Below are 24,572 nucleotides of genomic sequence, written 5' to 3'. Positions count from 1 at the left end.
CAATCCTTTTCAACGCAAGAACAGCTGTAAGCAAGATCAATTAATCTATTATTGTGATACTCAGGGTTATATAGATGACGTAGACCGATATTACGAATCGCTGTGACGTTGCGGAAGGTTTTAAAGCCTCGTCGTGATGAACACGTCTTCCCCGTGCTCTAGCTCGCCGTGTTCAGGGTCGGGATGGGGATCACGCAACACAGATAAACTTACAACTAACTATCCCAATTCTCGTTTCGAGAGTGAGAGATCGTGTACCACAATCCCTCGAAAATGACTAGCCTTACAACGGGGGTATTCGCCAACCTAAGTATCTCAGGTCAGTCTGGCTCAAAAAGATCTACTGCGAGGACAGATATAATATAGAAAGTAGTATTCTTACCTTCTATATCTGCACAACACAGCACTCAAGAATTCTTCTATAAGTGTAGCACTCGCTTGAGAAGCTCAAGCCGATCTCCCAAAGACTGATCAGAAAATTGCTTTTGACAACTCCGAAGCAATACTCTTCGGGCGAACAGTCTAAGCGACACCGCGCTGCCTCACGGCGCGCGCGGGAACTATGCCACGGGACTTCCCAGGCTGCTTCCCCTACTACTCTCGCTTGTCTCTCGGCGTCTTTCGCCGTCTCTTTCCTCTCTTTCTTTTCTCCGGGTAGGCTGCGCGCGGCTGTCTTTCTCTCTCGCACTCTCTCGTAATATTTTCTCATTCTTTTCTGACTTTATTTTTAATAACTAATAATAATTTTATATAAATTTATATAAAATATCGAGGCGCGTCACATTGCACAGAGCAATTGCTTAGTGACAATTGTGAAAAATTTTTAATTAAAGATTATAATTGAAAGTCACTTTAACTTTTACAGCTTTTCATAAATTTAGAAAATATTCTATGTATAATTATTTTATTTTTACAATTTAATATATTTCATGATTTTTCATTTATAGACAATATATAATAATAATCATAAATTGTGATTAAAAAATTTTTAAGAGATTTGAAATTTTTTCAATAATAATAATAATTATAATAATTTAATTTTCCAATAAAATGATTACAAATAAAAGGAAAAATTCATTTTTATTATTGAAAAAATTCTTACATATTCCGTTTAGATATTTTTATGGACTATCCAATTATGGTAAGTAATTAAAAAATATTTAAAATTAAATTACACTTACGATTACTGTGATTTTCAAATCAAATTTACTTGCCGATAAGAACAATTAATATTAAATTGAATAAGATACATAAAATTCATTATTAAACATTCCGACTTAATTTATTTATCGGAGTCAGTTAAATCCTTCAGTCATCGATATATATTGCCGTAATTCCTCCACATAATCCTTAAATCCCTGATAAAAAATCAGTCCATCATGATTACAAGTAGAATATCCTCCAGAAAAAATTTCAATTTCAGTTGGATCAGTAGGCTTGAAATTTTTATCCATAAAAAATCCAATCCCAAGCAAAATTTGCTTGCCTGGTTCCTTCTGAAAAATAAATAATTAACAATTTTGTCTTTTATGATTAATTAACTTGTCTGACTAAGTCACTTACTGTGAATAATGGACGGCATGAAAATATCAGTTGCTTGCCATTAATACCCTTCGAAGCGGCATCGTATAATTCTTGATAAGTGTAATTTTTCCCAGGAGTGATATTAGACCGCCGTAAAATTTTATCCATGTCGTATTTATCAAACAACTCGATTGATTTTTTGAAATACTTTAACTCGCTGTCAATTCCTTTTAAATATAGTTGACATATATCTTGGTACCTCCAGTTTCGACAAAGCACTTCTTCTTCACTGAAATCCTGTAGAATTTTACTGACTCCCCACTTTTCGAGTATTTCATATCTTATAGAAGACAAAGACTTGAAGTTGAATTCTCCTTCAGGATCACAAGGGTCAATTCCACCCAGCTCACATGTAAAGTTTATATTACTTTTGAAAGCAAAGATAAGTGAATGAACCATCCACGAATATTTAGGATCACGACATGTTTCTAGACGGAGTGGAGGATAACACTCAGCTGGGTTGACTTCTTGAGTTAGATAGTAATAGCCATTATCATCTTCTCTGAAATGTCAACAAGTTGCATTAATTAAAGTAGACAGAAATGAAATTTTAAATAACCGCTTCCGCTCATAGTTGGGGCATTCCATAATGACTGGAGGGACATTTGACTCTGAAATTTTATCAATTATCAATTATACACGCAGAAAAAAATTTCGTTAAGATAACGTAAGATATTTTGTGGTAACAAATGAATTTGTTAACATAGGGATAACAAATTATTAGTTAAAATAACAAAATTTAGGTTATAACAAGTTATTGATATATTATAACAACAAAACAGTTTCGTTACTATAGCAAAATCTTTAAGTTGATTCGACAAAATACTTTAGTTGGTATAACAAATTTTTTTGTTGAAACAGCAAAATTATTCTATTAAAATAACAAAAAGAATTTTTTGGAGTAACAAAGATAATTTGTTAAAGTAATAAAGTGAATACATGATTTAAAAATATGCTATAATCAGCTATAGCTGATTCGGAAAATATTTTAGCAACAAATTAGTTTTATTATTGCAACAAAATCATTTTGTAACAGCAACAAAGTCATTTTGTGACAGCAACAAAATGATTTCGTTAGAGCAACAAATTGATTTTGTGAATTAACAAATTGGTTTGTTAGTACAACTTGAAACATTTTGTTAAAGCAACTGATGGATTCGTTGCTGTAACTACACCCATTTGTTACCAGAACAAATGTTTCAGTTATCCCGTCTTTTGTTATTTCAACAAAATCATTTTATGCGTGTATATAATTATGTGACTGAAATTTATACTACAGTAAAATTTATCTTATAATATAAAAGAATAACTAATAAACAAGATCCCTTTGTCAAAAACCTCCATTACTTTTTAAGTTTCTCGTAATTATCATTTGACTGAGTGTGACTGGTGGGACTAACAACAAATCCTTCTCTCTTACACGGAAAAAAGTAAACTGTAATAAATAACAGTCGATTTATAATAAGTAATGATCAACTGCTAAAAATTACCATTTCAAACAGTAAAATCGTAATTTTACTATTCACATTGTAATATTTACAATTTAAACGTTACAATTTACTCTTTACATGGAAGAAAATACTATTTCAAACAGTAATATTCGCTAGGTAAATGTCTAAAATATTAAAGTATAATAATTAAAAATTCAGACTTTAATATTTATCATTTCGTACCTAAAAAATGATGTTATGATATGTAAAAAGTATAAAATAAAGTTAGTAAATTTTTAATACAAGCAACGTCAATATTTACAAAGTAAAATGGTAAATTTTAAACGCAACGCTAAAAGTCAAACTGTAATTATTGACTTGCTTAGACTGGTAAAATGTATATTTTGAAAGTATAATTTTTACTGTTTGAAATGTTAAATTCTCCCAGAGTGAGACCCCTTTCTCTTTCATCTAAGTTCCCCTTCTCTTCATAATATGGACTATTTATTGAAATGGCATTTTTTACTGTTTGAAACTGTAATTTTTAAAGATGAAAGAGTCGTTATTTACTATAGTGAAAACTACTAATCACTTATTTTGGATATTAAATTATAAACTGTGGCTTTTATACTTTCTACATTAAGTTCTGTAATATTTACATTTTTGCCACCCCGATGTCCGCTTTACTGTTTGAAATTATAAAAACTAACCGGAATCCGAGTGAATATTACAGTTTACTTTTTTCCGTGTACCAAAAGTATACTTAAAGTCCAATTTCAGTTCGTCCACTAAACTTTTAAAAAATACTTCCCTCGAAAATACAAAATTAATCCTACAAACATTGAATATTATGAAGAATTAGACTGATTACCTACGTAGAAACAATTAAAAAAATTTGTTTTTATTGCGACTGGTGGGACAGGCATTTGCGACTGGTGGGACAAGTACTAAATGTCTGCATCAAGTTGTTTATTAAAAAGACTTTTATATTATTTCAACCTTAGAAACATTATTGTTTATATATTTAACTATTAATTATTTGGGATAATTAGAAAAAAACTAATTAAAAAACACAAATAAAAGATTTAGCATGCTGACTACACGATCTTGATAAACTTAGGTGTTAATTAATAACGAACATAAACAAAATGTGTTCTTGAAACTATTAAAATAACATTTGACCCGGATACAAGTTTAGTACGGCTGAAAAGTTACTATTAGGAAAGAAAAATCGATTTTCTTATTGATTGAAAAAAATTTTCTTTACTGTAACGTCCACGTTTTCAAAATATAATTATCTAATTAGTCCCCAGCTCGAAATTTGCTCGCCGGAGTCCAGGGTCATAAACGGGGATCACATTATCAATAACAAAATATAAACAAAACACTTTATTTTAAATAAATCAAAGAAAAAGGAAACCTCTTTATTGGCCTGATCATGTTAATAAACGATATAAACAATATAAGCAAATTAAACAATATAAACAATACATTAGAACACTCTTTTCACACATATTCGCAGTTCAAAATCATTAACGCGGTTCAAAATCAAGAAACAATATAAGCAATATACACTAATCTGAACAAAAACAGTTTCACTGTAAAAAAATCACGCCAAGTCCACGTTCATAATAAGACTATTAAGAAAAAAAAAATTTTGTTTCTTTACAAAAAGATATAAAATAAAAAATTAAAAAATCCAAGTAACCGATATGGTTGTATATGATTTTCGGAAATTAAAAAAAATTTTGTTGTAAATTTAAAAATTAAAAGAAACAATTTTGGAACGTATTTAGTGTACATATCTTATTTTAAAACAACCAAGTTTCTTGATTTAAGAATCAATTTCTTAAGTTAAGAGAATTTAATTACTTAAAACAACAATGACATTTAAAAAAAAATTTTTCTTCAATCAAGTTATTTTTTCTATCAATTTATACTTTATTACCCCCCGGTGCTTTATCTTTAATTATTGAAGCGTTAATAATGATTGTTTAAATCGATAATTTTCCAATTTTTTAATCAAAAAGTAAAAATTACTCTACTTACCGAATAGTCGGATATTTATTCAGAGGATCGTCGTAAAGTTTGACCTTGTTATAGAAATTAGGGTCGCTTGTTGAATTTTGATAGACAATTGGTAGGTAACTTGGACACTTTCCACGATAATGACGCCTTGTTGGATTGATTAAATTCAATGATTTGTCAAAAAATATTGTTATTTTGTCCAATAATAGATGGTTATTTTTCTGCATATAAAAAACGAAAACATATTTATAAATTACCTGTATTAAAATTGTTAATTACCAAAAATAGACTTACATCTAACAAACATTTGACGATAGGTTTTTTTCCGTCTATTCCCTTGGAGACAGCGACAGAAATTTCTTCATAAGTGTAATTTTTTCCCGAAGTAATGTTGCTTTGTAGCAAAATATCTACCACGTTATACTTTTTAAACAACCTAAGTGCCTCCTCTATGTATTTTGAACGATAGCTTAGTTGATTAAATTCAGGAATACAGCGTCCAAATTTGTACCATTCGCCTTCCAAGGGATCCATATTTTTTGGTAGTGTCAGATCTACTTTCTTAAACTTCCTTTCCTTTGACAATCCATCTGAAGGTGAGTTATTTTCTAACACTAATTTTCCGTTTGATTCCCAACATGATATTTCAGCTCCGTTGTCTAGCTGCGGTACGATAGCGTAAATATCCCAATTGTTGTGCCACGGATTGTGTCGCAAGCTTAGTTCCACGTGATAGTCGGCTTGACTGTAATTTTTATAGATTAGTTAGAGAAATAATTATTTTTTAATTAAATTTTATAGTTACCATTCAATTTGTGTCGCCAAAAATGCAAATGTTAACAAAAAAACTGAACTTTTGAAGTACATCGTGATGATAAAACTAATAGAATGTTTTCGGATGCCAGGCAGCCGCTAACTGAAAATTCGGAGGGTCGGAAATTGTATTTATGAGGGGTTTGATTATCTGTAATTGAATAATAGCTGGGAAAACCAGTGTCATGGGCAATATCAATGATAGATGTTTTTTTAATCTTGTTTTTATGTTAGACTATAAATATTCATTATATTAACCCAAATACTAAGATGTTTTTAAAAATATTTATTTTTTATAATTTTGTTTATCCGAACATTTCGCGTGCCTAATGCCAAAATGGCGTATTACAGCAGTTAGATAGGATTCCATGCCAAAAGGGCGTATAAAAAAATTTTTTTTTGCACTGATAGAAGGATTTGTTTATAGTTAAAAATATTTGTTAATATTTAACAAATCATTTATTAGAGACCACTTTTTAGTCCTTAACAAATATTTCTTAGTATTTAAAAAGATTTATTAATATTTAATAAATGAATATCTGATTTATTAAATACAAACAAATCATTTTAAATACTAAGAAATATTTGTTTGATACTAAAAAATGGTCTCTAATAAATGATTTGTTAACTATTAACAAATATTTTTTTAATACAAATAAATCCTTCTATCAGTGTGCCATTCTTTTTAGAATTGCTCGAAACGTAAAGATCTGTAGAAAAAAAATTTTTGACGTACTAACGCAAAAAGGGCGTATCTTAAGATATACGCCCTTTTGGCTTTAGGAGATTGTGGGTCTAAAGCCAAAAGGGCGTATAAAAAAAATCAGTATTTTTCAAAATTTCGAAATACAATCTTCAAAATTGTCCGGAGAAGGTTTGTATAAAAAAAAATTTTGAAAAAGTCAACATTTTCGATAGTAGTAACTTTAAATTTTCATCATCTTGGACAGACCCCAAGACCAATGATTAAAAAAGCGTACGAATTAAAAATTTTTTCGCGTACTAAAATGTTCATATTTTTTATAAATTTATTTTTTTTCAGACGAAAATATAGAAGACGCAGATAGAGAAGAGCAGGAATTATACCCCAATAAACTTTTCGTATTTTGATATTAGTTTTTTCTTGTATTTTTTAATTTCGAATAATTATAATAATTTCTTGCCTGCTATAGCTGCAATAAGATATATTTTTGTTTAATTTTATACCTTAAGCGCGAGCGTAGATATGCTCTACTCTTGCCTAAAAATTCAAACCACCGATTCCGTTGCGTAAAATTGTAGTTAAAATCCATAATATGTATATATAGAATGAAAAACAAAACGTGAAGTTAAAAATTATACGCCCTTTTGGTTTTAGATCACTCAATTTTCAGTTTTCTAAAGCCAAAAGGGCGTAAAACTTGATACATACGCCCTTTTGGCTTTGGAATTTTTTTTTTCATTTTTAGATTTAGAACATGTTTACAAAACGATTGGCACCAAAAAAAAAATTTTACGCCCTTTTGGCTTTGCAATATTAATGTCTTCCTTGACACTTAGAGTTTTCTTCAGCATGCTCCAAATACTCTATAATAATGTTGGCGGTTGAAGTTTTGTTTTGAGACGTTCAAAATAAACAACTAAATTATTTTCTTCTGATTGAGATAATAAATTTTTATTTTCTTCTCGCCACTTTTTATAAGTATCGATCAGAGGATTTTTTTGTTAATGTTTCGCTTTCTACAATTTTTTTTGCTTGCACATCAAGATTTTTTAGCACTTCTTCCTCGTCCATAGAATCGTCCGATGAAGACTCATTCATTTTTTATAATATTTTTGATAATTTTCACGTAAATTATTTATTTCTTTTGTAGTTTATTTTCAATAAAAAATGCGGTTAGGATTATGATATTATAAATATGAGGCTAAATAATAATATGTCAAAATTTAAAACAAAAGACAGTGGTATTGAGCCACAAAAAAGTGATAATGCACTGAAGTGCGCTGCAATTTTCACCGGCCACAAAAGTCGCTATTCCTGGCGCCAAATGCGGCCCGGAACACCGTACTTTCGGCATTTTTTTCACATTTTTAAACTACGAATATGTTCTTTTGTAGACCGGCCGAAAAAAATTATACGCCCTTTCACCTTTAGATTACCAAAATTTCAAATTCTTAAAAGTAAAAGGGCGTATAATTAAAGACATACGCCCTTTTACCTTTGTAATTTTTTTTTCAATTTTAAGCGCAGAATGTGTCTACTACTCGATTGGCAATAAAAAAAAAAAATATGCGCCCTTTTACCTTTGCAAAGGTAAAAGGGCGCATAAATTGTGATGTCCTTTTACCTTTAGGCACGCGATATACTTTTAATTCTATTCTGTGAACAACTTCATCATGTCGCTTTTTTGGCACATAGTGTGCGTGCAACTCACAAATTTTACTCTCATCCAAATGTGCCAACTAAGAAATCAACTAAGAAATTTTTGTTGACTTAATAATTTTTGGCCTTGATTCAAAACAATTAAACTCTTCTAAATTATTTTCTTGGTTCAAGAATTTTTCTCTAGATTTAAGTTAATTTTTTTTTTCTCTATAAAGATTTTTTTTACAGTCGCTTAATGAAAATAATAATATTTAAACTTGAGAATCCAAAAAAAAATATAGTAAGAATTGTAAACAATTTAATAAGTGAATTATAACTTTTGGCCGAAATATTTAATTCGATTTAAGTTTGATAATAAAAGACCTCGTTCTTCCGATGACATAATTTACTAATGTTACGTCCGGATGGACATTAAAGAGTTAGTTGTTTTGCCCTACTATATTTCGACCACTAGGGAACCCACAAGTATTTGAGGAGTCAAGTTAAATTACCACAATCAAAATTAAGTAGTTAAATATAATTCCAAGTAAAACTAGAGGATATAAATATGTGTCAAAGATACATTGATAAATCTATAATAGATTTATATACATATAGTGAATGGGTTAAGATATTATTGAGTAATATTCAATCCGAACAAAAACAGTTTCACTGTAAAAAAGTCGCACCAAGTCCACGTTCATAAGACTATTAGGAAAAAAAATTTTTTTTTTCTTTACAAAAAGATACAAAATAAAAAAATTAAAAAATCCGAGTAACCGATATGATTGTTTATGATTTTCGGAAATTAAAAAAAATTTTTTTATAAATTTAAAAATTAAAAAAAAATTTTAGAACGTATTTAGTGTGCGCGGTTGCAAAATATTTTACTTTTAATGAAATTCGTAAAATCTATTTACTAGGACTTTAAAAAAATTGAAATACACAATGACGCACACCAAGTACGTTCTAAAATTTTTTTTTAATTTTTAAATTTACAAAAAATTTTTTAATTTCCGAAAATCATAAACAATCATATCGGTTACTCGGATTTTTAATTTTTTATTTTGTATCTTTTTGTAAAGAAAAAAATTTTTTTCCTAATAGTCTTATGAACGTGGACTTGGTGCGACTTTTTACAGTGAAACTGTTTTGTTCGATTTTAGTATTTTTGTAATTATAATGAAAATTTACAATTGATAACAACTTAAATCTCGTGTTGACTGCATTTTTTACTGCAAACTATCCCCTTAAAGCTACAGTTTATGTAGATGTAATTCCAGTGCACCCTGGCGGCCATAGATGCAAGCTATGAATCACTTTTTACTGTAGTTGCGTGTCTATAGGAAGGATTACTACACATTTTTATTTTATCTAGTCTGTGGCGCTGATATTCCCCATCGAAAAAAAGTCAGGATCGAAATTTCTGGGCTTACTATAGTTTGTGCTGATAAAATTTAATAATTTTAAGTGAATTAAGTGTTATAATTGATTATAATTAATTAATATCAGTAAAATAAAGTATAAATTACTTTTATAATATATTATTTTGGAAAAAGGAGAACCATATAATTAAATAAAATTTTGCAACCTCGAAATACCGTTCTGCTTACAGTAAACACAGTCGGTAGTCTGGCGCTCCGTTTACAACGGATTTGAACGGAACTTGGCGCCAGATTCTACCGAATCTGTGGATATCAAAATTCGTTGTTGGGTTTTTTTATTTTTAACAACCGACGAAATAATATTTACATGTAAAATTACAATATAAATATACAATCGGCTGTCGACAGACACTCTGCTTATGGTATTCACCACATAAATCAGTTTATATAACGCCGCCACTAAAATATTGGTCTGATTGATCCTATGCGTTGCCGTTCTTTATCGACATAATCCATTAAGCCCTGATATAAAATAACTCTTTCACGATCACAGGTGAAAAATCTGTCAGAAGGACTTTCAATATCAGTTGGATTAGTGGGATTGAAATTTTTATCCATGTAAAATCCGATGTTATCCAAAATTTGTTTCCTTGGTTTGTTCTGAAAAAAAAAAAAAAAAGTTTGGAAAATCCAAAAGTGCACGCCTCATAACGCTCATTCATTTTTTAAGAAAAAAATTAATTGTGTAATTGATTTAAAAAAAAAAAAAAAATTATAATTAAGTAATTTCTTACAGAGTATTTTTTATTTTTTTTTTTTAATATCGGCGCCCTTTTTTCTTGTCATATGCCCACGCAGTCTAAAAAAATCTAACTTGATTAAGTGGCGCCATAATTTTTACGTGACAAATAAAAAAAGTTTGTTTGGGTTTGTACGGTTGTATCGTAGTGAATTTTAATAAAAATTCAATTTAAAAAAAAATACGTAAACTAGGCTACTGATATGAAATACGGACCCAGTTAATCGAATTCTTAAACTAATAAAAAAAGTCCGGTCTTGAAATATCAATTAGTTCGGTAGTAATCGTTGGTACATTCAAAATGGGGTGACATCCGGACGTCCACGTAAAATTTTTTTCAAAACATTTTTTTTTTTCAAAATAGCAACATGAAATGATTTTAGAAAGTAAAAGATGGTTTAATTTAAGTGTTTTTTCGGTGTACATCTACTTATATTATTGTATAAGTGTAATATGGTAGTGATAGAGACATTTAAAGATCACAAAATTGCTTGACCTTGACGAGTCAAGTATAAAGCACAACCTCACGCGCTTCGCGCTATGAGGTGTGCAAAAAAAAATAATAATCAATTTCGTATTATGAGTTACTACTAACAGTTACACGAATATAATTGTTGGATTTTTTGCGCAATATAATAAATTCTAATTTAAAAACTTTTAGTTTTATATTTTAGATATTTTGTCCTTAAAAATATTTATTTTAGAAAAATAGTATATTTTATTTTACTATTTTTTAAATATAAAAAACACATTTGTGCAGCTAGAATAAAAAAAGCTCGATTTTATGACCTTAGGTACTTAAGTTGTACAAAGAACTCCTTATTTTATTATGTACAGTATCATCAAATGCTACAGTTTTGTTAAATTGCACTGTACTTCTTTAAATATTGACGTTTTTAAAAATCTAAGCTCATCCCGATGTTACACTCATCGAGAGCTTTCATTTGAGTACTCCCATCAATTTTTCATATATTTTATATATTCATATATATTATATATATGTATGTATGAAAAATATATTAAAAATGCATGTGGGTACTCTAATGAAAGCTCTTGATGAGTGAAACATTGGGATGAGCTTATAACGTTAAAAATATTAATAATTAAGAAATGACCTGGTATCTTATAAACTATTGACATTTTTAAAGTTATAAGCTCACCTCGACATTACCCTCATCGAGACCTTTCATTTGAGTACCCACATGCATTTTGATATATTTTTCATACATATATATGTATAATATATATAAATATATCAAATATATGAAAAATTGATGTGGGTATTCAAATGAAAGCTCTTGATGAATGTAACATAGTGATGAGCTTATATTTTTAAAAATGTCAATAGTTTACAAGATATAAGGTCATTTCTTAATTATGTATCTAGAAATAGATAATTTAAAAATGCAGCCTAAATACTTATCATAATAAATTGACTATCGGTGATAATTATATGAAACTTTGAAAAAGCATAAATTCAAATCAAGACTTTTTTAATGACACTAAATTTCACTAAAAAAACCGATTTTATCATATGACTATTCTGGGCACAAAATTTTTCTTATTCTCTTAATAATAATAATGATAATTAACTTACACCATACGAGGAAACGCACGTCATTTTCACGTGCTTGCCACCAATGCCCTTCGAAGCGGCCTCGGATATTTCTTGATAAGTGTAACTTTTCCCAGGAGTGATATTAGATTGCCGTAAAATTGTATCCATGTTATATTTATCAAATAACTCGAGTGATTTCTGGTAAAACTTGAGCCCACTGTCAATTCCTTTGAAGAAAACTGAACACCTTCCAAATTGCTTCCAGTATCGAGCAAGTACTTCGTTTTCATTGGAATACTTAGAAACTCGATCGATCCCCCACTTGTCTACTATTTCATTCTTGATAGATGACAGAGACGAGAAATCGAAGTGTGCTTCATCTTTGGGAGAAAAAAACTCACCCGCCTTACATTCGAAGTCAATGTTATCTTCAAAAATAAAGCTAAAAAGACGAACGATCCATGGATACTTAGGAACATAGCATCTGTCTAAATCGCCTTGAGGACACTCAGCTGGGTAGGTGTCTTGAATTAGATAGTAATAGCCATTATCATCATCCCTGAAATGCAAACGAATGCATTAATAGTAATTGTTTTGATCGATAATTGCACGCCTCATAAGTGAAGCATTGAGGTAGTGCTCTTCTCTCAACAACGTTATTTTTGTATCCCACATTTCTTTCAATCGCTTGAAATTTGTGGTTTGATTTTTATTAGCAATTTTTTGTGACTTTAATTTAAGTAAATTAATTTACTTGCTGATCAATACTATTATCTATTTTTAAAAAATTGCATTAATTATTTTTAAAATAAATACAATAATTAAATTCTTTTTTTTTAATATCATAATTAATTTTTGTAATTAAAAATTAAAAAATAATTCTTTAAATTTTTAGATAAATATTTTATTGAGGCAGTTCTTAAAAAATTGGCAATTAAAATAAATTTTGCACGCCTCATAAGCGAAGCGTTGAGGTAGTGCTCTACTCTCGACAAAAAAAGCAGTTTTCTCGAAACTGAATTTGATTTTTTTTTACTTATATCGCACTTACTGGATAATATGAGTGCACTTATATCAAGTAAAATAATCTGTCAGGCACGTAAAATATATTTCAATAACAATTATTTTGTTTAACATTAAAAATAATCTTTCCTGGACGTCCGTGTGTCTGTGTTTATGGATCCGCGTATGTGCCAGGGAAATTCCTCGAAAAAATAATCCTACCGGAATTTTTTTTTTTTTTTATCATCTAAAGTAACACACTAAGGACTTTCTCAATTAATATGACCGTTCAATTCACTGTCGTTTAATTGTTATTTATAAAAAACTAAGATACGACTGTGTATTTGTATATCTATGTATACATTTTATTAAAATATTTTTTTTCCTCATTCTAGAATTATGACGCCACTAAGCCATAGCAGAGTTTACTGTTTTTTGTATTTTATTTTAATGAATTTTATTTTGGAATATGAGATTATGAGGCGTGCACTTTTGGATTTTACAATTTTTTGTAAAAATTACTCTGTACTCACCGAATCGTCGGATATTTATCATAAGGGCTGCTGGGTCGCACAGAAAGGCCGGCTCCACTGTAATTTTTATAGAGTAGTTACAAAAGTTATTATTTTTTTATTAAATTTAATAATTACCTTTCAATTTGCGTTGCCAAAAATACAAATGTTAAGAATAAAACTGAACTCTTAAGGTAGTACCTCCGCGACAATCCAGATCAAAAATTTTGACTCGCTATCCATGTTATACGTATCGACAGAGCTAAGGTTGTAGGTTAAGATTTTTTAACGTTACTGTACTCGTCACTACTATATTCTCTATACATATACACACACACTACGGTTTCAGTGACTAGCGGCTGTTTTTTGTACCCCCTCTCCTAAAAATAATCCTCTAAAAGTGAAATTGATTTTAATTAATCTCGAAAACTACATGGTAAAAAATTTTCATTTTTTTTTTAATTGTTCGAAATATCATATTCTTCAATCTACTAGTTTTTTGATAAAGTCTTGAAATTCTTTCGATGGAAAAAATTAAAAATACTGTCATTTTCCCACGCTTCTCCTATGTTACATGTACAAAAATGTCATTTTCAATTGCAATTATCTCGAGCTTGGTGTGGTAAATCGTCTTCAAATTTTAACAGCATATGTATTATGTATTTAATGACTTATATTCAAAGTTTCGAGGATTTCTTGAAATATTGCTTTCATAACCGTACTACCTTAATAAAGCCCATGATAAAAAAATTTTTCGACTATTTTTGATGCCAAACAGCGGCTAACTGAAGATTTGGTGTGTCGGAGATTGTATTTATACGGAGTTTGATGATCTATGATTGCGTAGTAGCTGGAAAAACTAGTGGTCTGACCATCGAATATTAATGATGTTTTTGTTATTTTTTTATCTTATCTTTATGTTAAATCTATAATCTATGTTGCTCCAAGCTAAAATACTAACGTTCTTCGAAATAGTTATCTTTATTTTTATAACTTTGCTTATTCAAACATTTATTTGATGCATTCCTTTGCCGAGAATGGATAAATATTTATAATTAATGAGAATTTAATATCTTATTAAAATAATCTTAATTAGATTTTAAAATTCTGGAAAAAAGATATTTATTGTAAACAATTTGTAAATTGTAAACAAATTGTAAACAATTTCATGTGAAGACAAGCTTCAAGCCAGAATAATTAATTCGATAACAAAAGACCTTGTTCATCCGGTCATATAATTTACTAATTGTCGAGGAACAAAGGAGAGATAAGGAATGGAGAAAAAAAGAATTTGGTGAGTTTAAAACAATAGAGTCAAAAACATAATGAATAATTAATCGATTGAAGATTTAATCTATATATATATATATATATATATATAGGGAAAATGGGTTTCGTAGACCGTCAATCACGCAAAAATTACTGAACATATTGACATGGGACTAGAACCATTCGACGCGGAATGAATTGTAGATGGTTATAGGCTACTTATTTTTTGAATTCCATCAATCCTTCACCATTTTATTTCTATTTAACTTAGATAAACATTTTTTCCGCCCATAAAAACAAAAGACGAGCATTTTTCTTTAATTTATTTGTTTTTTTTATCGGCATAAAAGGAAATAATTTTTATTACGTTACTTTTTTGAGAATTTAGTTCCATATATACCTACGCGTGGGCGAATGCGTGGGTGGAAAATATACATATATAACGAAATAGGGTTCCTTTGATAAAAGTTGACGTCAAAACTACTGAAGCTATCGGGATGGGACTGCTACCTTTCGACGCAGAATTTTTCATATATGGTTCGGGTTATAGGCTACTTATTTTTGGATTTTATCAACCCTTTCTCATTTTTTTTACGATTAATTTTTATATACATTTTTTCCCGCTAATAAAAACAAAAGACTCATTTTTCATTCATTTGTTTTTAATACGATTTTCTTTTGTTTTTATTACATAACCTTAATATTTGATTGATTTCACGTCATTTAAAAAAAAAGTTAAAGAAAGAAGCTAATTATGTCTGGTGAACTAAGTGTTGAAAATTTATATTTATATGCTGATCGTATGTTTGGTTATGGTAAAATTGGTTTCAAGAATTAAAATAGTTAGATATCTATGAAATCTACTGAAAATGTTGTTGTTTATCAACTAGGACTTTTTGAAACATAAAATTTAGACCCTGTCTATTGAGTTTCAATAACATTTGCTAAAAATTTCCTTGCAACAAACGTCTCTTTACCAGCGGGAAAAAAGTCATTGTAAGGTTTCCAAAACTTAACATTATATGTAGTAATTCGGTCAACGAACTTAGAATTTTACATACATGTTATTTTTGCTGATTACATAACTTATAAATTGTTCTTATTACGGGATCGAGGGAATGTTACTGATTAAAATGAATGCATTTTCCAAACACTGGGTATGTAAAAAACATGTTAAGTTTATTTTCTATGAAAAATTGATGTCGCTGAGAAAATTTTAAATGACAAAAAAATTCTTCGCACTTGAAGCTAGACAGACTTCAACTTTACTTATGAGACTTGCAATGACATTAACTAAAACTTTCAATACTCATTTGGAATCTGTGCAAGTCAAAACAATACTCTAATTAAATTTCAAGTCTAGATCTAAAAATGCAATTCTATAAAGCGCCCAGCGAAGCGGGCGGGTAACAGCTAGTTTTTTTATATTTGTATTTTCGCATTTGTATTTTTTAATAAAATAAATTTCTTCTAAAAAAATTTTTGATTCTTTTTATTCGATAGATTTTTAATTCTGATTTTTTTGTTAAATAAAAAATATTTATTTTTACTTAGTACTACAAAGATTATTCAAAGAAATGTCGTTTAAGTTGAATTTATATCTTTCAACTCAAATGATAGATAACTTTTTGACAGTAAGAAGTTACTTTATTTTAATCTTTCAATTTGAATAGTTTCGAATAGATAAATACGATAATTTTATGGTAAATATTTTTAGAGTTTAAAAAAAACATAAACATCAACATTCAATGATGTAACGATAGTTCTATGTCCTCCAATCAACATATTAGTATAAATACACTCTCTAACTCTCGAAAACTTCAGTTAGGCGGCTACCTGGTAACTAGGAACAGTCGAAGAATTAAATCATAACGATGGATGTCTTAAAAAGTTCATTTTTTCTCTTAACTTTCGTGTTTTTGGCGGAAAATATCGAATGGTAAATATAAAATTAAATTAAAAAATAATAACTCGTTTGAATAATTCATTAAAATTACAGTGAAGGCGACTTTCACTTTGAACTAAGCCAAGAATACTTTTCTCCGAAAAATTGCACCAACATCGGCTTTTTCGAGACTGAATGTAATTATTTGGCCAAACGATGGGTCAATTCTGATTTCCTACCGCAGCTGAATAACGCGACTGAAACATCGTGTTTACCGAACGGAAAATTAGAGGCAACAGATATATCTTTTTTTGGATCTTCAGAAAGGTTTTCAAGGTCATTGTCTCACGGTTTTGAGGGTATAAACCATAATCTAGATCCTTCAGAACAATTAGAAAATAGGTGGAATGAATTTGGAAGTTGCATGACTGAAATTGAACAACTGAGCGATCGTTCTAAGTATTTGTCTGAAGCAACTAGATTGTACAATAAGTATAACATGAGTGATATTCTGCAGCAAAGTAATATTACTCCAGGAAAAAATTACACTTATCAAGAAATTTCAGACGCTGTGTCCAAGGTCACGCAAGGAAAGAAACCTATTATCAAATGTTTGTGGGATTATGTAAGTTTGATTGTTATTTTTATAAAAATTTACATTTAAAGTTTGACTTTTAAAAATATTATTTTTAACCGAAATTATTCTAGTTTTATATAATAAATAATTTTAAAATAAATTAAATTAATTTAAAGAGGATAAAAATATTACTGTATTAAACAATTTATTTTCTGTAATAGTAAGTTAGAATGATTACATATTTTTTTTTTTTTTTAGACTGCAAACGTACTGGAATTAGAAAGAATAACACTATTCTTCGATAAATCATTGAATTTAATTGACCCACTGAAAAACTATTATCCTGGAAAATGTTCTCCTGATTTACTGATTCATTACAAAAATCATACGAGCAAATTTGATCAGGCTCAATTGGTACCTTATGAAGACCCTTTCGACAAATATCCAACACTTCGGTAAGTATTGAATATTTTCGATAGAACTTTTTCATTTGTTATAAGAATTTAGGAGAGGAAATTATAAAAAATTATTAACTAATCAACGGTTGGGCCTCAGAATTAATGCGAATTAATTATATTACAGAGAAGATAATAATGGTTATTATTTATTCCTACAAAAAACCAAACCTTATCAGTGCCCCAAAGCGGATCCATCTAGTTGTCGTCAAACGAAGTATCCGTGGATGATCAATACATTTACTTTTAAATTCAACCAAGACATAAGCTTCACGTGCAATTTCCTCCGGAGCGATCCTCACAACTTCAAAAAATTCAATTTCACTTCTTTGTCGTCGATCGAAAGTGAAATCGAAGAAAAATGGCATCCACAATCTTTTTATAAGTTTTTTGACCCAGAAGCAGACTTCAGTACCATTTGGCACGACCAGGGACAATGTTCGACTTACTTCAAAGGAAAATTCGACAGCGAGTTCAAGTTTTTCAAAAAGTCCCTCGAATTATTCGATAAATACAACGTTGATGTGATCCTTCGGCAAGCTAATATCACTCCTGGGAAGAATTACACTTATCAGGAAATATCCGAGGCCGTTTCCAAGAAAATTAACGGCAAAAAACCGATTGTTAAATGCTTTGCTGAGTACAACGTAAGTTACTTATTTATTTTTTCAAATATTATTATCAATTACATCAATAAAAAATAATGTTTAAAAATTTATTTTTCAGTGCGGTGATTTGAAACAAATTTTATCAGGAATTGCTATTTTTATGGATAAAAATCTTTATCCTATCGATGGTATCATTGATACCGATCTTTATGACTGTCCTACTGATCAATTGATCTACTATAGAACTTTCGAGGATGGTATTTATCAAAGATGTTTTAGAGATTTTCCTCAGCCAGTTGCTTAGTAAAACCATCCAACAAATAATTATGTTTTTATAAAAATTATTTTTTTATGATATATCATTTTATTAAACTCTTCCTTCAATAAATTTTTTACGTCAGATTAATTTAATTCAATTTTTAAAAATATTAATTCCAATTAGAGCATTATTGATTGTATTGTTACTTACTTTATCCAACAATAAATGTTTTTAAAAATAATAATAATTATTGTTATTTTTTTTATTCCTTATATCTTGAAATTTTTAATTAGGCTGTGTATGGAAATCTCGGTCGATAATAAAATCCATTATAAAAATTTACTGTTAATAGCATCCATTACACTAATGTATTATTAAAGTCTACTTTTTCGTAATTTAACCTTGGTACAATAAAAATTAAAAAGAAAATGAAATTCTCGGCATTCCTTCAAGCTTATTCAAAAATCTTCCACTAGGTTGCTGTTGAAGTTAAAAAATCTTAAAATTAATTTCGATAAAAATTTTCAATATCTCTTGAACGAATTGTTAAATTTTGTATAATTGTTTGAATTTTTATGCACAAAAATTTTAAAAGTGTCAAAGATATTACGATTGACAACTAAGGCAAGTGTTTTGTAGTTGAGCTATTGTTGAACACATTAATAATTCTTTTGTCTATGTCAGCATGAATTTTTGATAATGATTAATTAACGACGATTTATCAAATTTGTTATTGAAAATTGAAACACATTTTTAATCAAGCGGGAATTCCTGATCATAGATAAATTTCATAGTAGAAGTGTCAATTAATAAACGATTGATATTCACATACACTTTCAATGTTCTTTGTCAAGAAAAACTGTGACAATAATTCTGCCTTTGTTCTGTATTTTTATTGAATAGGTGATTCTCTGTAAGGATGTTTTTTACTGTCCCAGGGATTTTTTTGTTAGAAAAATCGTTATTTTGTTACTAAAAAATTTATTACGAAAGTAAAAAACATTTCTACTTGGATCATAGAAAACTAAAATGAAATAAATTTTGGTTTTTGCCATAAATTCGTAAACCACCGAAATAACAGACCCCTGGGCTGTCCTGTTCTCAAGATTAAAACTTTAATATTAAATTTTAAGTTATTCGTCCATAATATATAATTTATGAATTTTTTATTAAGGTGTAAAGATTTAAAGATGTTTGGTAATAAATTATAATTTTTACCGCAACCACATATGAGTTTTTAAAGGCTATGCTTTTGTTAATTTTCGGTTGTATTATTGATTTAGCTCTAGTTTTGCCTTGATAGTTTATATAAATCTCTCTGCATGTATTATAATGGTAACAAATAGACTCGATGATAAAAGTATCTTTAACCGTTGGTATGGGATTCTCATAATTTCTGTCTTTAACAATAATTTCAATTAGTTTATTTTGTATACTAGCTAATTTAGTTAATACATTTTTATAACATCCTCCCCACGCAATTATACCATAGTTTATTATACTTTCAAACAAAGTGTGGTATATTATTTTATGCTCGACGGGCAGAAAGCGTCAACTTTCGGCCCGCTGCGCTAAACGAAAGTGTCACTTTCTGCCTTCGTCGAGCAAAAAAATAGTATACACTCCACGGGAAGTAAATAAGAAAGCCTCAGATCACATGTTTGTCAACCTCGGCTTCGCCTCGGCCGACAATTACATGTGATCTGAGACATTTCTTACTTTACTTCCCTAGGTGTGTAATATACTATTTCTTACTACGCTGGTCGAAAGTACGGGGTTCCCGCTGAGATTTCACGGCAGAAAGACCCTTTTTTATGCCGTGGTCGAGTCGCGCATGCGCTCTACAACGGGGAGCCAAAATAATGCATTCATGCACTGACAACGAGACTCGAGGCGGCAAAAAGTCCGAAAGTCGGTAGTCGCACTCACTCTATAACTTATGTTTATATGCCTAACCTAACTTGTGATTGTTATGAATGTATTTGTCTTGTGTGAAAATTAAGTTAACCAACACTCAAAAATTTTTGATTCTTTTATTAATTAAAAATTAGAACTAAAATAGTACATTAAGCCACGAGTATCTTAGACTATTTTGTAGCACCAGTGTCCTGAATTTGTCTTCAGTTTTACTCTAATTTAAATATAAAAATTAATTAAGGAAAAGCAAAAATAGTATATCATGCATAGTAGGGACCGTAAGCATTCCAAATAAATAAAATTTAGAATGCTAAAATAAATAATTGCTTAAAAATAGTCTAATAGTATAATCTAATTGTAGTAATCGACAACGTCGCACGAGTTGCACATACTTTTTTTATTACAAATGCGGCGATATATGTGGGCCCAAAATCGGGATCCCCTGAAGCCCCCCAGTCCCAAAAACAAATAACAAGTTAAAAAACAAACATTTATCAAATAATAAATTCAAAGTGATTAATATTAATTAACGAAAAATAAATTCACATATTGAAACAATCAATAGATAAAATTAAATAACATTAAATTTAGCTGTCACTTTATAATTTTTTAATTTTCTTAAAAATGTTAATTTCCACTTTCTATTTATTATTAAAATCTTAACGAATATTTATCTTTCTTCTGATTGAACTTCAATGGTGAAATGGCAGTTTTGGAATACCATACATTGAGACTCTTCAAATTTTTTCACGCACAAACCTAAGTCTTGATCATAAAATACTGTAGAACAGATAAATGAATGAGGAGTTTCACAATCGTCGAATTGAGAAGTTGAATTTTTCTTTCTTGCAACAGTATTTTCTTGCAAAGTAGATTAAAATTTTTTTTGATGGCGTAATGTATCAACTTTAACTTGATTTAATGCTGATGAACAAGGTTGGTCAAAGTTTGATGAAACATTATCTTTGGGTTTGGACATTGAGACTGCTGTTTTAATTAATTTTTCATTTAATACTGGTAAAACATTTGAAATTTTTGTAAAATTTTTTTTCGTCGAAACATCTGAATCGGTTGATTTATTCAAAACGGTAATGTTTGTAATTACAGGAGATGGTTTAGTAGATGGAGGAGTGGATCCAACAGTATTTGTTTTTATTCAAAACAATTCCATCGGTGATTATAGAATGAGTACGTTTTTGTTGTTAACGGAATCGGCAATATAATCTTCAACTACTGTTGATGACTTCCAACCACCATGTCTCTTCATCACTGTCATATCACCTCCAGCATCACCTAACAATGTGGCAGATGTTCGACGGAAACTATGTCCTGTGTATTTCTTTGCATTTTCTAATTTTTAAAAATTCAGCAATGGTTCTAGGCATTGAACCAAACTTGTTAATTCCTATGGGCTGACAAGTACAGCGACCATTATGGTAATTCAAAAATCTATCTGTTTTACATCTTTTTGTAATTACCAATATCAACATCATCAAATGCTTTGATAGTAGTTTTCAATATCGAATGAAAAGCCCATAAACTGGGAGGGACATATTTTTGAGAAAGATTATCAAAGTAGACTACAATTACATCTTCAGCAAAAAAATTTGATTTAACATTTTCTTTACGCCATGCTTTAAAAGCATTATAAGTTGCCGCATACATTCGTCTAGATTTTGTTGGCATTGATTGTAAAGCTATATTCTTCGCCTTTTCTTTTATCTCGTCAGGAACAAAATCATTATAATCATCATCTAAATCACTGTAATCACTGTCCATATTTATTACGGAATAAGATTGTTGTTAAATTAAATAATGTTCAGAAAATATTTCACACCAGAATAATGTTTACGATTGAGCGAAATCGTTAATAAAAACATTTAAGAATCATTAATAGAGATTTTAGCATAATTCAGACTGAATCATAACCGACAAAAGATGTAATTTTAATCATTAATTATTTATTATTTTTTCGGGGCTTTGAATGTTTTTAAATATATTTTTTCGTTTTTTTTGCGGTGAAAGTCAAATTTTTAGAGCAGAAATGTATGAATTGATCGTAAATATGAGCCCGTAGCCTAAAAAATTCCTCTCTACTCGTTTCATAATTGTTTATTTAAGTCAACAGTTGAGCGAGTCCTTAATACGAATTTAGGATACGCAGTGCTATAAAAATTTTAGAATTTCTTTTATTGAAAAATTAAGAAAAAAAGTAATTGAAAATTTCACATGTAAAAATTATACGCGCAATTTTGTAAATATATTTTTTGTTCTAATTTAATTGATAAAAAATCTAAAATTGTTGAACGTCGGCTAATTTTAACGTCATTAGCAAGTCTAGTAAGAACAATACAGTTTGATTTTACACTTTTCCTCCGGCAAATTCTAGTTCTGTGGTGATAAAAATAAATTCGGTGAAGATGAAGTTATAGACCGTAAATAAATATTTTTGTAATCACAAAAACAGTAATTATAAGCTGTAAATTTTTAAAATACAATGTAACGACAGGTTTATATTACTTAAATAACTAAATAAATATTTTTGTAAAATAAAGAATTGTAATTATATAGTTGCAATTTTATAACTACAGTAATAAGAATAAGTTACATAAATAATTTTTAAATAATTAAGGATTTTTATGACGGGGCTGAGTACTTGGAAATTCATGATGCTGAAAGTAACAGATATCTGACAATTTTTCGGATTTTTTAACAAACAGATTCTTACAAAAAAAAAATAATAGATAAAATTCACGTATAGAAATTTTAAAACTAAAAGTGAAACTTTTCTAAAATATATTTTTGTCCTAATTTATTTCTTTAATAAAATAAAAATTTGACAGGTTGTCCGCTGATTTCAGTATTATGCAAATTCACAAATTTCTTGAATTGAAATTTTCATTATTTATTAAATTTCTATTAAAAATTCGATTTTAATACAACGTGTAAGTACACGATTTAATATAAAAACACGGCAGCTGATTAAAAAATGCGTCTTATAGTAGTAACTGCTTCTGCCGCAAGGAGAAGCCACGCCCCGGCTGATTTCCCAATAAATACACTCTCTAAGTCTCGAAAACTTCAGTTAGCGGCTACCTGGTACCCAGGAACAGTCGAAGAATTAAATCATAACGATGAACGTCTTAAAAGGTTCATTTTTCTCTTAACTTTCGTGTTTTTGGCGGAAAATATCGAATGGTAAATATAAAATTAAATTAAAAAATGATAGCTCGTTTAAATAATTCATTAAAATTACAGTGAAGACGACTTTCACTTTGAACTAAGCCAACAATATCATTCTCCGGAAAATTGCATTAGAATCACGTATTTCGACATCGAATGTAATCCTGTGGCCAACCGATGGGACAACTCTTTTTCCTACCGCAGCTGAATAACGCGATTGAAACATCGTGTTCACCTAACGGAACATTAAAGGAGAGATATGAATTATCTGTTCTTGGACCTTCACAAAGGTTTTAAAGATAATGTCTAATTTCGGTACTGAGAATAGGGGATATATTACACATCTAAAACGATTCGAAAATCAATGGAATGAATTTGGAAGTTGTATGACTGAAATTGAACAACTGAGCGATCGTTCTAAGTATTTATCTGAAGCGGCTAGATTGTACAATAAGTATAACATGAGTGATATTCTGCAGCAAAGTAATATTACTCCAGGAAAAAATTACACTTATCAAGAAATTTCTGACGCTGTGTCCAAGTTCACGCAAGGGAAGAAACCTGTTGTCAAATGTTTGTGGAATACTGTAAGTCTGATAGTTATATTCTTTACCAGTTTAGTTTTCGGGTGTTATAAGAAAGGATATTGACAAAGCTTGGAAAAAGAAAAAGAAAAAATTATTAATTGCATAGAGCAGAATAGTTTTATTTGTAAAAATATTATTTTTAACCAAAATTTTTCTAGTTTCTTATATAATTAAATTTTCAATTAAATTAATTAAAAATTTAAACTTTATTATTCAAGTATTAAACAATTTACTTTCTGTAATGGTCAGTTACAAAGACTACACAATTTTTAACTTCCCGCTACACTGAGAAAAAGTGCATAGTTAACTGAATTTTTTTTTGTAGTTACTCAAACTATGCATTAGTTTAAATAACTATTGATAAATAGTTATATCGA

The 24,572-nt window shown here is 29.2% G+C and overlaps 1 protein-coding gene across 1 annotated transcript; it reads right to left on the bottom strand.

Annotated features, from left to right (window-relative positions):
- Positions 1–1,291: 1,291 nt before the first annotated feature.
- Positions 1,292–6,071, bottom strand: LOC123270749. The gene is made up of 5 exons (XM_044736892.1): positions 5,848–6,071; positions 5,337–5,787; positions 5,064–5,263; positions 1,564–2,086; positions 1,292–1,496 (listed from the first exon to the last, which is right to left on the bottom strand). The coding sequence occupies exons 1-5, from the start codon at positions 5,907–5,909 to the stop codon at positions 1,296–1,298; spliced, it is 1,437 nt and encodes a 478-aa protein (XP_044592827.1). The 5' UTR covers positions 5,910–6,071; the 3' UTR covers positions 1,292–1,295.
- Between the last annotated feature and the right edge of the window lie 18,501 nt (positions 6,072–24,572).

The sequence above is a fragment of the Cotesia glomerata genome, linkage group LG8 (genome assembly GCF_020080835.1).
Source record: "Cotesia glomerata isolate CgM1 linkage group LG8, MPM_Cglom_v2.3, whole genome shotgun sequence".
NCBI classification, from domain to species: Eukaryota; Metazoa; Arthropoda; class Insecta; order Hymenoptera; family Braconidae; genus Cotesia; species Cotesia glomerata.
Note: the sequence above shows the minus strand (reverse complement) of the source record. Positions and strands in the feature narration are given on the sequence as shown.

Bases quoted from the DNA above. Each gene is read 5' to 3' on its own strand.
- LOC123270749 (XM_044736892.1), bottom strand. From the start codon at position 5,909: ATGTACTTCAAAAGTTCAGTTTTTTTGTTAACATTTGCATTTTTGGCG. The intron at 5,264-5,336 runs GTAAGTCTATTT...TTTTATATGCAG, and splicing joins TCGTCAAATGTTTGTTAGAT to AAAAATAACCATCTATTATT. The intron at 2,087-5,063 runs GTAAGTAGAGTA...TTGACATTTCAG, and splicing joins AATAAATATCCGACTATTCG to AGAAGATGATAATGGCTATT.